The sequence below is a fragment of the Carcharodon carcharias genome, chromosome 4 (assembly GCF_017639515.1).
Source record: "Carcharodon carcharias isolate sCarCar2 chromosome 4, sCarCar2.pri, whole genome shotgun sequence".
Lineage (NCBI taxonomy): Eukaryota > Metazoa > Chordata > Chondrichthyes > Lamniformes > Lamnidae > Carcharodon > Carcharodon carcharias.
This window is the reverse complement of record NC_054470.1, coordinates 180,538,704-180,552,938: the sequence shown is the minus strand read 5'-3', so window position 1 is coordinate 180,552,938 and position 14,235 is coordinate 180,538,704. Positions and strand designations below refer to the sequence as shown.

General features: G+C 47.2%; 1 protein-coding gene across 1 annotated transcript in view; it reads right to left on the bottom strand.

Annotated features, from left to right (window-relative positions):
* The window catches only part of glra3 (glycine receptor, alpha 3), a 257,224-nt gene that overhangs the window by 59,920 nt on the left and 183,069 nt on the right, over positions 1 to 14,235 (bottom strand). The window contains exon 6 of the mRNA XM_041186381.1: positions 6,640 to 6,777. Coding sequence (XP_041042315.1) covers positions 6,640 to 6,777 — 138 coding nt within the window. The remainder of the gene's footprint in view (positions 1 to 6,639; positions 6,778 to 14,235) is intronic.

Genomic DNA, 14,235 nt, shown 5'->3' with positions numbered 1-14,235 from the left:
GTCTTTGTGCTTCTGCACCCCCTTCAAAATTCCATCCCTTATTTTATATAGTCTGTCCATGTTCTTCCTACCAAAATGCATCACCTTGCACTTCGCTGCATTGAACTTCATCTGCCATCTATCTGCCCACTCCACCAACTTGTCTATGTCCTTTTGAAGTTCTACACCATCCTCCTTACAATTCACAACACTCCCAAGCTTTGTATCATCTGCAAACTTTGAAATTGTCCCCTGCACACCAAGATCTAGAATATTAATATATATCAGGAAAAGCAAGGGTCCTAATATCGACCCCGGGGGAACTCCACTACAAACCTTCCTCCAGCCCAAAAAATATCCATTGACCCTTCCTATTTTTCAGCCAATTGTGCATCCATGTTGCTATTGACTCTTTTATTCCATGAGCAATAACTTTTCTCACAAGTCGGTTGTGTGGCACTGTGTCACAGTCCATTTCATCACATCAGCAGCATTACCCTCATCGACCTTATCTGTTACCTCTTCAAAAAACTCCAGCAAGATAATTAAACGTGATTTCCCCTTTAGAAATCCATGTTGGCTCTTCCTTATCAACCCATATTTTTCCATGTGACTACTAATCTATCCCAAATAGTTGTTTCTAGAATCTTGCCCACCACTGAAGTTAAACTGGCTGTAACTGCTGGGCTTATCCTTACAACCTTTTTTGAACAAGGGCGTAATGTTTGCAATTCTCTAGTTTTGTGGCACCACCCCTGAGTCTAGGGAAAACTGAAAGATTATGGCCAGTGCCCCTGAAATTTCTATTCTCACTTCCTTCAATATCTTTGGGTGCATCTCATCCGACCCCGGTGCCTTGTCAACTTTAAATACCAACAGTCTATTCAACAGTCCCTCTTTATCAATTTTGAACCCTTCTAGTGACAGAGTTTCCTTGTCTGTCACCATGGCCTGGGTAGCATCTACCTCCTTGGTAAAGACGGATGCAAAGTATTCATTTAATACCTCAGCTATGGCCCCTTTGTCCGTATGCAAATTCCCTTTTAGGTTCCTGATCAGCCCTACACCTCCTTTTACTACCCTTTTGCTATTTATATGCCTAAAGAAGACTTTGGGATTCCCCTTTATGTTGGTTGCCAGTCTTTGCTCAAAATGCCTCTTCGCTTCTCTAATATGTTTTATCACCTCGGCTCTGTGAGGTTATCCATTTTGATCAAAAGAATAAAAAGGCGACTTATTATTTAAATGAAGAGAAACTTCAGAATGCTTCAGTGCAGGGGGATCTGGGTGTCTTCGTGCATGAATCGCTGAAAGCTAGTAAGCAGGTACAGCAGGTAATAAGGAAGGCAAATGGAATTTTGGCATTTATTGCTAAAGGAATAGAGTAAAAAAATAGGGAAGTGTTGTTGCAACTGTACAAGGCATTGGTGAGACCACAATTGGAGTACTGTGCACAGTTTTGGTCCCTTTACTTGAGGAAGGATGTAGTTGCACTGGAGGCGGTTCAGAGGAGGTTCACTAGATTGATTCCAGAGATGCAGGGCTTGTCTTATGAGGTGAGATTGAGCAGTTTAGGCCTATGCTTGCTAGAGTTTAGAAGGATGAGAGGAGATCTAATTGAGGTATATAAGATGCTAAAGGGGATAGACAAAGTAGACGTGGAATGGATGTTTCCCCTTGTGGGGCATTCTCGAATGAGAGGCTATAATTTTAGGTTAAGGGGTGGTAGATTTAAATCTGAGATGAGGAGGAATTACTTTTCTCAAAGGGTCGTGAATCTGTGGAATTCACTACCTCAGAGTGCAGTGGATGCTGGGATGCTGAATAAATTTAAGGAGGAGATAGACAGATTTTTAGTGAGTAACGGGTTGGAAGGTTATGGGGAGAGGGCGGAAAATTGGAGTTGTGGCCGAAATGAGATCAGCCATGATAGTATTGAATAGTGGGGCAGGCTCGAGGGGCTGAGTTGCCTACTCCAGCTCCTAGTTCTTATGTTCTTATGATCTCTGAACTTTCTGCATTCCTCTTGGTTCTCAATTTTATTTTCTACCTTACACCGGTCATAAGCGCACTTTTTCTTCTTTATTTTAATTTCAAATTCCTTTTCCATCCCGAGAGCTCTGGATTTGTTTGCCCTATCTTTCCCTTTCAGTGGAATATACCTTGACTGTGCCTGAACCGATTCTTATTTGAATGTAGCCCATTGTTCAGCTACAGAATTTTCCAGCCTATCTGGCCCTGCTCCGTTCTTGCCCAATCGAAGTCAGCTCATGTCCAATTAATTATCCTTACTCTGCATTGCCTATCAACCTTTTCTATCATCATCCTAAAACATACAATACAAAGATCACTGCCTCCTAAATGTTCCCTCACTGACACTTAACCTGCTTGGCCCACCCCATTTCCAAGAGCCAGGTCCAACAGTGCATCTTTTGTTGTTGGATTGGACACATATTTATGTAGAAAATTTTCCTGAACACAACATAGGAACTTTTGCCTCTGTCAGCCCTTTACACTACCACTATCCCAGTCTATATTCGGGTAATTAAAGTTCCCCATTATAACTTCTCTATAACGCCTGCATCTCTCTGTAATTGCCCTGCGGATTTGTTCTTCTATGTCCTTCTCACTATTTGGTGGTCTACAGACTACACCGAGCAATGTAATTTCACCCTTTTTGTTCCTAAGCCCGAGCCAAATTGATTCTGTCCTTGAACCCTCTGGGACATCCTCTTTCTCTAGTGCTCCAGCCCTTCAGACCTGGTCCAGCAGAACACCCAGTTTCTGCCGGAGATGGGCTCAGATCTGCACTCCACTGCTGTAGCCATGGGTGAGCTTTTGCAGTGGCTGTGCAAGAGGGGCATGGGGCACCTCTACTTCCATCCAGATGCTACTTCTCTTCAAGGATCAGGGAGAGGCCCTCTGGTGCATAAAGCGAGGAGAGGTGTCAAGCGGATACTCCTGGGGCTTCCACCCAGGACTCTCCAAGGATGTCCATCCATTCCAAATCACCTCTACCTGTGACCCCATCAGCACCAGCCTCTGAGATCACATAGGATGTACCTGCCCCAGAGCAAGAGACCCAAAGAAGGCTGGGGCCCTCCAGGCTTCATGCCTCCAGAGGACACCTGCCAAAGTCACCAGAGGCAAGTGGGCATAGTGTCAGCAAGCTGCCTCCACCTCTGGTGCAGATGTTGGGGAAACACCTAAACATAGTGATAGGGTCAGAAAAATTGAGAAGTATTAAGTTCACATTGGTAGCATGTATTGTAAATGTTCAATGCATTTTTGTAACTATATTAATCTTTGCACTTCACAGAGGTCCTCTGGGCTTTTCTTGCTGTTGTTTGTGTAATTACCTGTGCACACCCCACCCCTCCCCACTTCCAGTGGTGGGAGTGAGGGGGTGCCCAAGCTGGGTCTATGTCCCCCTGAATCATGCCTGCGCATGGAGGCATCACTCTTTGCCAAGGCTCTTGTGAGCCATGTGCGAGAAGCCTCCAACTCACACTGTTCCCCTTCACTCCACTGCTCTTTAGAGCCTATAGAGAGACCTTTGCCTTGTCAGGATATATTATTAGAGTTCTCCTTCAGCTGTCCAGTTGAGTTGGTCTTCAGCTCCGCCCACCTGATGACCCTCCTCCCACTTGGCATCTTTTCTGTTGGACATCGAGGGCGTGGACACCCTGATCTACCTACACATTAGGTTGGTGCATGTCACATTCCAAACTTTCTTCAACATCTTCTAGCCTCCTCCTGTAATCCACACCCTCCCCTCTCCAGCACCATCAACCCCACCAGTGTTACCTTTACCATCCCATCGGGCTGGAGCCCATCACCGTCAACTTTCAAATGCCAAATCTCCCCAATGAGCCTTTCACAGTCCCCATGCCCATTTGATCCAGCCCACTCCCAAGATCCGTGTTAAACTTCTTGTCCCCTCCAACGACCCAGATGAGGCCTACCCCTGCCACGCTCTGACCCCCACCCTCCAACACTACCACATCCCACCGCCCCCTCTAAAAGTTACAGTGGCCTTCCACCACCAGTACCCTCAGTTTCCCCCCAAGACACTGGAATTGGCAGCACAGACCCTTCCCCCTGAACATTCCCCCTCCCTGTACCCCACCTTCAAGGCTCCTTGGTTGCCACAATCCCTTCAAGGCCTGGTTTCTCTCCCCCTTCAAGGCCTGGTTTCTCTCCTCCTTCAAGGCCTGGTTTCTCTCCTTCTTCAAGGCCTGGTTTCTCTCCTTCTTCAAGGCCTGGTTTCTCTCCCCCTTCAAGGCCTGGTTTCTCTTCGCCTACAAGGCCTGGTTTCTCTCCCCCTTCAAGGCCTGGTTTCTCTCCCCCTTCAAGGCTCCCTGGTTTCAACCCCCCACCCACTCCCCACCTTTAACCTCTGGAACCCCACCTTTGTCTTCTGACCACCCCCCCCCAATATTTGTCTTCCAGCACCCACCCACCACCCCAACCCTGCACCCCCACCCCACCCCAACCCCCCAACCCGCCATCGCACACCACACCTCCATGTGGTCCTCTGGTGATCCAGGCTGCAGCTTTTCAGGTAAGTGATGTCTCATCATGTGAGCACCACATTGGTCTGATCGTGAATTGGACTGGCGTGACTTGCCGCTGGCGGGGCAGAGGGTATGTCGGGGGGGGGGGTGGGAGGCACATTTCGGCCTGCTGCTGATTTGAATACAATTGATGATAGGCTAACCCACTTCCCAGCGACTTTCAGCGGGAATGGCGGCCCCCCTCCCCCCGTTACCCTGCCAGCCCCACGTTGCCGCCGTCATTTCTCGCTGTTGGGAAACCGGAATTTTTTTCCCTCTCCTCATACTCTCCGCCACCGCTCACCACGAACCCTGCCGCTGGCATGAAGGGAAAATTCCCACCGTTAACGCCGTTTCTCTCTCCACAGATGCTGCCAGACCTGCCGAGTTCCTCCGGCACTTTTTGTTTTTATGACTGAATGACGGGTGCTGAACCTGTAAGATCGCTCGAGTCAGTGTCACAGTGGAGGGGAAGGTGAGAGAATTGGAAGGAGAGAAGATGCATCTATCTATTGATCATGACTTTAATTATCTAAAGTAAGCCACAACATTAGCTCATACAGGTCGACTGAGAAATATATATACCTCAGAATGAATGATGCCAGTGCTGCAGATGGAGACAGTGCATATTTTAACGAGCTGTTTGGACAGTCCACAAAGGATAGTGGGATTCGACTGAGGTTTGCTATATTCGTGGTTGGAATGTGGTGTCAAATGCCAGATTTATTAGTTAAGAGCCTCATACATTATTGAAAAGGTTCCACTATACGAGGATATTGCCGCCTCTACCACCGATGATAATGCAGAGTTGAAATTCTGGTGAGGGGATTTAAACTCACTGGTGGTTCTGTGGGCTGCACATTTAATAATTTAAAACTGGTGCATCTAGGCTGAAAGAAAGCTTGATTTAAAACCACATGCGGCTGCAGAAAAATGCTCAAGGTTCTCTCGATATTTCAGCCTGCAGGACAAGTGGTTCTCTTTATCTGCGAACAGCAACTTTCTCAAGGCCTCTATCCTAATCATTGATGGACGGGGTAAACAAAAGTGACCCCAAAACTCAACCCTGCAGAACATCACTCACCATTTTGAAACAGGCTGATAAACTTGCCTTTAATTCCTACCCCCTGTTAAGGAACTTTAGGACAGGAGTACACCATTTAGCGCTTTAAGCCATTCTGTTAGGTCATGGCTAATCTGCATCTCAACTCCGTTTACCTACTTTTGTTCACACTTCCTTAATATCCTTGCTTAACAAAAACCTATCAAACTCAGTTCTGAAATTTTCAACTGACCCCCAGCAACAACTGTTATTTTAAGTGGGGTTGTGATGAAGGGTGTGAAGAGTTTCAGATTTCCACTAATCTTTCTGTAAAGAAGTGCTTCTTGATATCACCTCATGAGTGGCCTACCTATAATTTTAAAGTTATGGCCTCTTGTCCTGGATGACCCCACCAGAGGATATAGTCTCTCTCTATCAAATCCTAACAAATCCTTCATTCGTCTTAAATGCCTCAATTGGATCACCTCACATCTCCCATATTTAAAGGAATACAATCCGAGTCTGCGCTACCTGTCTTCATAAACTAACCAATTTAACTCTGACTCCATTTCGCCCAATGTAATTAGTTTTATTCTAATTCACTAACCCCTTTCTAATTCCAAATGCCTTAATCTTTTCCAATAGTTCCCTGTATGGAGATTAATTACCAGCTGAGGGAGGAATGTTGGCCAGGAGATGAGGAGAACTCCTTGCTGATTTTCTTATGACATCCCATCGACAGGCAAGCAACATTTGTGTACTTCCTGAGGTCCTGAGACAGGGTCTGAGCTCACAAGCTTGTGAGTGCCAGAGTACAGCCAGTTGAGCCAAGCTGCCATTTTAGTTCCAAGTTGGGGGCTATATTAGGGGCGGTTTTGTTGCTGTAGCTAATGACACATCCTGACTGAGATCTGGATTAAAAAAAAACTCAAGACCACTTCTCAAAGGATGAATTTTGAAGCTTTGCATATTTCTAATGCAAGTTGGTGGTTTGCAGCACACGTTTAAATTCGACAGCGCACGCTCACATTTTCTTTTTACTTGGTGAAGATAAAGCCGTACCTGTATTGTAATGTTTTGTACAGTAACGTAAGTCCTTCTCTTCCTTAAGGAGAAACTGTGGTAAGGTTAGTCCATCTGCAGTTTGCACTGGTTTATTTTCATCCCATTCAAAGATCAGGTCATTCATTGTGTAGCCAACTGAAGAAAGAAAGCGAGAGTAAATTTCTGTGATAGCAATAATCCGCAGTTGTTAAACTTACTTTCCTGTGAGTGTATAAGAAACACAGACAGACAATAAGTTGGTCCCTAGCCTGTGTTTATACTAAGAGGTACTATCTTTTAAAAATAACATAATTCCAATCGCAGTCATGCGTTAGCTGGCAAACCTGACTCTACCTCACAGGTAAGTGGGAGTTTGATGCTGGTGGAAGACGTTGGAAAAGGACAAGTGAACCAGAAACGGGAGAGAACAGGAGACAAGTAGGAAATGGAAGAACATGTCTGGGAAAATGGAAAGATATGGGAACCTGTGGGAAACAAGCAAAAAGAGTAATTGAACCACTGAAAGGAACTTAGGCAAGGATTTTACACTCCTCCACCGATAGGTTTTTAGGCGGGGGTGGGGGAAGCGTGAAATTGTTGGGCAGAATTCTCTCCAGGTTCTCGCCTACCCTGACCACACAATGGTTTTACACTGGGGTGGGCGAGGCATGGGATGGGAATCCCACCCTTGCCCTAATTGAGGCCCTTCAGTGATCAATAATTGGCCACTTTAAGGGCCTTTCCCACTGAACCTCAGCCTTTAGGCTGGCGGGAGGATTGAAGTTGTGCAGGGGGGGGGCCCGAAAATCAACAGTTACATCTCTGGTGGGCAGGGAGGTGGGGATGTGAGGCACCTCCATCAGAAGGACCCTTCTGAAGCCAGGGCAACCCTCTTAAGGTTCAGTGGCCTCCGGACCTCCACCCTCCCGCCGCCGCCCCCTCCTCCTTCCCCTCCCCACACCCCCAGCCTCTCTCCCGAGACTCCAATTGTCTCCTTCACCTTCACCACCCCCCACCCAGGATTTCCCTACCCTCCCCACCCCGGGACCCCTTAAACTTATAAGGCCCTCCAGATTGACCAGCAGCTCTCTGAGATGGAACTTCCTCCCAAGTGAGGGGCGGAGGTCCCGCCTGCAGACCCTTAACGCTCACTCGGGCGTGAAATGGCTGTGGGGCAGTCGGAGCCAGCAGGTTTGTGTTTCCCACCAACACTTCCGATGGTAGGAAGCGAGACCCCGCCATCTGAAAAATTCAAGAGGCATTTTACACTAATGGAAGAGATAGATGGTGCTAGGGCTAAGGGTTTGTGCAGCTAATGATGGGACAACCAATCTTGTTTTCAATATTCTCCCTTTCCCACCTGAGCAGGAATATGAACAATGGCACAGTCATGGGACGGCAGCTTTCCCTCATCGGGCGGGTGCTTGCCTGACGTCAACGCGCAATCTCGTGATATTTCGCTTGGCGGGTGCACGCGAGAAGTGGCAATGTGCCCGCCGACAATTAAGAGGCCTATTAAGGCCCGTAATCAATTAATTAAATCGAATTATTCGCTGCCCGTCCAACCTTTTGGTCGGTGGGTGGGCGAACAGGCCAAGCGGCCTTTGTATTTTTTGCGAAACCTCAACCACAGACGGGATGAGGTTCTGACCACGGATTAAAAAAAACATTTAACACACATTTTTAACCTGTTCCTGCTCCTGTGACAGATGAGAGGACACATTTTCCTTATTTTTCAACTCTTCATTTGTAACATTAAAAACCTTCAGCTCCCTCGGGAAGCTCTGTGCCTTCAGGGAGCCGTCACTGAGCGCATCCCCGTGCGTGTGCACACTTCAGCGCTTGCGCACCTCCCACCCCCACCCGGCAGCGCTGAGGCTCTGGGTGCACCTTTCATGCTGGCCGGCCGTTAATTGGACAGTCAGCATGAAACAGTGGCCAAGGGGCCAATCTCCAGCGGCAGTGGTCAGTTTTGCAGCTGCTCCTGGGCCTGCCCGGCGAGATAAACATTCTGCCCATAAGTTTTTTTATGGGATGTGGGTGTCATTGGCTGGGCCAGCATTTATTTCTCATCCCTAGTTGCTCTTGAGAATGCGGTGGTGAGCTGCCTTCCTGAACTGCTGCAGCCCATGGGGTGTAGGTACACCCACAGTGTTGTTAGGGATTGAGTTCCAAATTTTGACCCAGCGACAGTGAAGGAACGGCGATATATTCCCAAGTCAGGATGGTGAGTGACTTTGAGGGAACTTCCAGGTGGTGGTGTTCCCATCTATCTGCTGCCCTTGTCCTTCTAAATGGTAGTGATTGTGGGTTTGGAAGGTGCTGTCTAAGGAGCCTTGGTGAATTCCTGCAGTGCACCTTGTAGATAGTACACACTGCTGTAACTGTGTGTTGGTGGTGGAGGCAGTGAATGTTTGTGGGTATGGTGCCAATTAAAAATCTCTGGGGGTCAGGGAGCGAACCATTGAGGGTCAGGGAAAGAATCGCTGGGGGTCAGGAAGAGAATTGCTTGGTATCAAGGAGAGAATCGCTGGCGATCAGGGAAAGAATCACTGGGAATCAGGGAGAGAATCGCTGGAGATCAGGGGGAGAATCACTGAGTAATAGAAAGATTAGGGGGAGAATTGCTTGGGACCAGGGGGAGAATAATTGAGGATCAGGAAGAGAATTACTGAGGATCAGAGAGGGAATCATTGAGGATCAGGGAGAGAATCGCTGAGGACCAGAGAGAGAATCACTGAGGATCAGAGAGAGAATCGCTGGAGATCAGGGGGAGAATCGGTGGGGATCAGGGAGAGAATCGTTGGAGATCAGGGAGAGAATTGCTGGAGATCAGGGGGAGAATCGGTGGGGATAAGGGAGAGAATCGGTGGGGATCAGGGGGAGAATCGGTGGGGATCAGGGAGAGAATCGGTGGGGATCAGGGAGAGAATCGTTGGAGATCAGGGGGAGAATCGGTGAGGATTAGAAAGATCTCCAATGATTCACTCACCGACAGTCAAGGATTCTCTCCCTGATCCTCAACGATTCTCTCCTCGATCTCCAGCAATTCTCTCCCTGATCTCCAGCAATTCTCTCCCTGATCTCAACAATTCTCTCCCTGATCTCCAGCGATTCTCTCCCTGATCCTCAGAGATTCCCTCCCTGATCTCCAACGATTCTCTCTCTGATTCCCAGTGATTCCCTCCCTGATCCTCAGTGATTCTTTCACTGGTTTCAAGTGATTCTTTCCCTGATCCCCAATGACTCTCCCTGATCCCCAGCAATTCTCTCCTTGATCTCCAGTGATTCTCTCTCTGATCCCCAATGACTCTCCCTGGTCCCCAGCGATTCTCTTCCTGATCCCCAGCGATTCTCTTCCTGATCCTCAGTGATTCTCTCCCCTGGTCCCAAACGATTCTCTCACAGAATCACACAGCACAGAAGAGGCCCTTCAGCCCATCGAGTCTGCACCGACACATGAGAAACACCTAATTCCATTTACCAACATTTGGCCCATAGCCTTGAATGTTATGACATGTCAAGTGCTCACCCAGGCACTTTTTAATGGATGTGAGGCAACCCGCCTCCACTACCCTCCCAAGCAGCGCGTTCCAGACCGTCACCACCCTCTGGGTAAAAAAGCTTTCCCTCACATCTCCCATAAACCTCCTGCCCCTCACCTTGAACTTGTGTCCACTCATGACTGACCCTTCAACTAAGGGGAACAGCTGCACCCTATCCACCCTGTCCATGCCCCTCATAATCTTGTACACCTCGATCAGGTCGCCCCTCAGTCTTCTCTGCTCCAACAAAAACAACCCAAGTCTATCCAGCCTCTCTTCATAACTTAATTGTTTCATCCCAGGCAACATCCTGGTGAATTTCCTCTGCACCCTCTCCAGTGCAATCACATCCTTCCTATAATGTAGCGACCAGAACTACACACAGTATTCCAGCTGTGGCCTCGCCACTGTTCTATATAACTCCAACATGACCTCCCTACTTTTGTAATCTATGCCTCGATTGATAAAGACAAGTGTCCCACATGCCTTTTTCACCACCCCACTAACATGCCCCTCCACCTTCAGAGATCTATGGACACACACTCCAAGGTCCCTTTGTTCCTCAGAATTTCCTAGTGTCATGCCGTTCATTGAATACTTCCTTGTCAAATTACTCCTTCCAAAGTGTATCACCTCAAACTTTTCAGGGTTAAATTCCATCTGCCATTTATCTGCCCATTTGACCATCCCATCTATATCTTCCTGTAGCCCAAGACACTCAACCTCACTGTTAACAAACCAACTAATCTTTGTGTCTTCTGCAAACTTATTAATCCTACCCCCCACATAGTCACCTATGTTGTTTATATAAATGACGAATAATAGGGGACCCAGCACAGATCCCTGTGGTACACCAATGGACACTGGCTTCCAGTCAGTAAAGCAGCCTTCTGTCATCACCCTCTGTCTCCTACAACTAAGCCAATTTTGAATCCACCTCATCAAATTACCCTGTATCCCATGTGCATTTGCCTTCTTTATAAGTCTCCCATGTGGGATCTTGTCAAAGGCTTTGCTGAAATTCAAATAAACTACATCAACTGCACTACCCTCATCTACACACCTGGTCACCTCCTCCAAAAATTCAATCAAATTTGTTAGGCATGACCTCCCTCTGACAAAGCCATACTGACTATCCCTGATCAAACCTTGCCTCTCCAAGTGGAGATAGATTCTCTCCTTCAGAATTTTCTCCAATAGTTTTCCCTACTCACTGGCCTGTAGTTCCCTGGCTTAACTCTACAACTCTTCTTAAATAGCAGAACCACATTAGCTGTTCTCCAGTACTCTGGCACCTCCCCCGTGGCCAGAGAGGAATTAAAAATTTGGGTCAGAGCCCCTGCGATCTCCTCCCTTGCCTCCCTCAGCAGTCTGGGACACAAATAATGCGGTCCTGGAGATTTGTCCACTTTTAAGCCTGCCAACATCTCCTATGCCTTGTCACTCCCTGTATCAATTTGCTCAAGAACCTCATAGTCTCTCTCCCTGAGTTTGATACCTTCATCCTCATTCTCTTGGGTGAAGACGGATGTGAAGTATTCGTTCAACACTCTACCGATGTCCTCTGGCTCCAGCCGTAGATTGCCCCCTTGGTCCCTAATGGGCCCTCTACTCTTTCCCTGGTTATCCTCTTCCCATTGATATACTTATAAAATATCTTGGGATTTTCCCTGCTTTTACCAGCCAGAGCTTTCTCATATCCCCTCTTTGCTCTCCTAATTGATTTGCTTCCCTTGTACCTGTTAAAAGCCTCTCTTTTCCTTCTCATTGTATCCTGAATATCTCTGAGCATCCATGGTTCTCTGGGCTTGTTGCTCCTTCCTATCACCCTTGAGGGAACATGTTGAGCCTGTAAACTCCCCATTTCCTTTTTGAACACCCCCACTGCTCCTCTGTAGATTTCTCCACTAGTAGCTCTTCCCAGTCTACCTTGGTCAGATCCTGCCTTATTTTACTAAAATCCACTCTCCCCAAATCCAAAACATTTTTTTGCAACTTGTCTATTTCTTTGTCCATAACAAGCTTAAACTCTACCGTGTTGTGGTCACTATCACTAAAATGGTCTCCCACCACCACCTCAGCCACCTGTCCGGCTTCATTCCCCAGAATTAGATTCAGCAGTGCGCTGTCCCTTGTTGGACCCTCTACATATTGACCTAAAAAGTACACATTTCAAGAAATCCATTCCATCCAAGCCCTTAATACTATGTCTATCCCAATTAATATTGGGAAAGTTGAAATCACCTAATATAATTACCCTATTGTTATTATCTTTACACACCTCTGCAAATTGTGCACATATTTGCTCCTCAATTTCCTGCTGACTATCTGGGGGTTTATAATAAACACTTAACAATGCGGCTGCCCCTTTTTTATTCCTAAGCTCTACCCACAAAGGTTCATTCGATGCCCCCTCCAAGATATCATCTCTCCTTACTGCAGTAACTGAATCCTTAACTAATAATGCAATGCCTCCTCTTCTTTTACCCCCTCCCCTGTCTCATCTGAAGATTCTAAATCCCGGAATGTTGAGTTGCCAATCCTGCCCCTCCCTCAGCCATGTCTCAGTAATAGCTACAACATCACAATTCCACGTATCAATCCTCACCCTTAATCCTCATCTGTTTTGCTTGTAATACTCCTGGCATTAAAGTAGAGGCCATCCAGCCTTGCCTTCCTCCCTTGAAACTTAATGCAGCTGTACTCTCTCTGACTTGATTGTTTTACTGTATTATGATGTGTCCCTATTCTGCTAACATTCTGTGTACTCTCCCCCTGCCGAATTAGTTTAAACTCCTCCCAACAGCACTAGCAAACCTGCCTGCAAGGATGTTAGTCCCACTCTGGTTCAGACGTAGACCGTCCCGCTGGTATAGGTCCCATCTTCCCCAGAAATGGTCCCAGTGATCCAGGAATCTAAAACCCTCCCTCCTGCACCAACTCTTAAGCCACGTATTGATCTGTGCTATTCTCCTATTTCTGAGCTCACTAGCACTTGGTACTGGGAGTAATCCAGAGATTACAACTCGAGAGGCCTTGCTTTTTAGTCTACTGCCTAACTCCCTGAATTCTTGATGTAAGACCTCATCTCTCTTTCTACCTATGTCATTGGTACCAACATGTACCATGACCTCTGCCTTATCACCCTCCCCATTCAGGATGCCCTGCAGCCATTCAGTGACTTCAGCTGGGGATCAGAGAGACAATCGTTGAGGATCAGGGAGAGAATCGCTGGAGATCAGGGAGAGAATTGCTGGAGATCAGGGAGAGAATTGCTGGAGATCAGGGAGAGAATCGCTGGAGATCAGGGAGAGAATCGCTGGAGATCAGGGAGAGAATCGCTGGAGATCAGGGAGAGAATCGCTGGAGATCAGGGAGAGAATCGCTGGAGATCAGGGAGAGAATCACTGGAGATCAGGGAAAGAATCACTGGAGATCAGGGAGAGAATCACTGGAGATCAGGGAGAGAATCACTGGAGATCAGGGAGAGTCATTGGGGATCAGGGAGAGAATCGCTGGGGATCAGGGAGAGTTGTTGGGGATCAGGGAGAGAATCACTGGAGATCAGGTAGAGAATCGCTGAAGATCAGGGAGAGAATCGCTGGAGATAAAAGGGAGAATCTCTGAGGATCAGGGAGAGAATCACTGGGGATCAGGGAGCGAATCACTGGGGATCAGAGAGAGAATCATTTGGGACCAGGGGGAGAACCACTGAGGATCAGGGAGAGAATCGCTGAGGGAGGGTGGGGGGTTCAGAGAGAGAATAGCTAGAAATCAGGGAGAGTTTCACTGGAGATCAGAACGAAAATCACTGGAGATTGAGGATAGAATCACAGGGGATCAGGGAGGGAATCACTGGAGATTGAGGAGAGAATTGCTGGGGATCAGTGGACGAGAGAATCACCAAGGCTCAGGGGAGAAACTCACTGTGGAACCTAACTCCAGTTTATACATTCATTCTTATGAGAACATCTGATTCATTTAACACTATTTTGCTAAAGAACACAACAAGGATATTTAGTGAGGACGCAATGTAGAAATAAAGTTTTCTACAATAAAAAAAAGTATT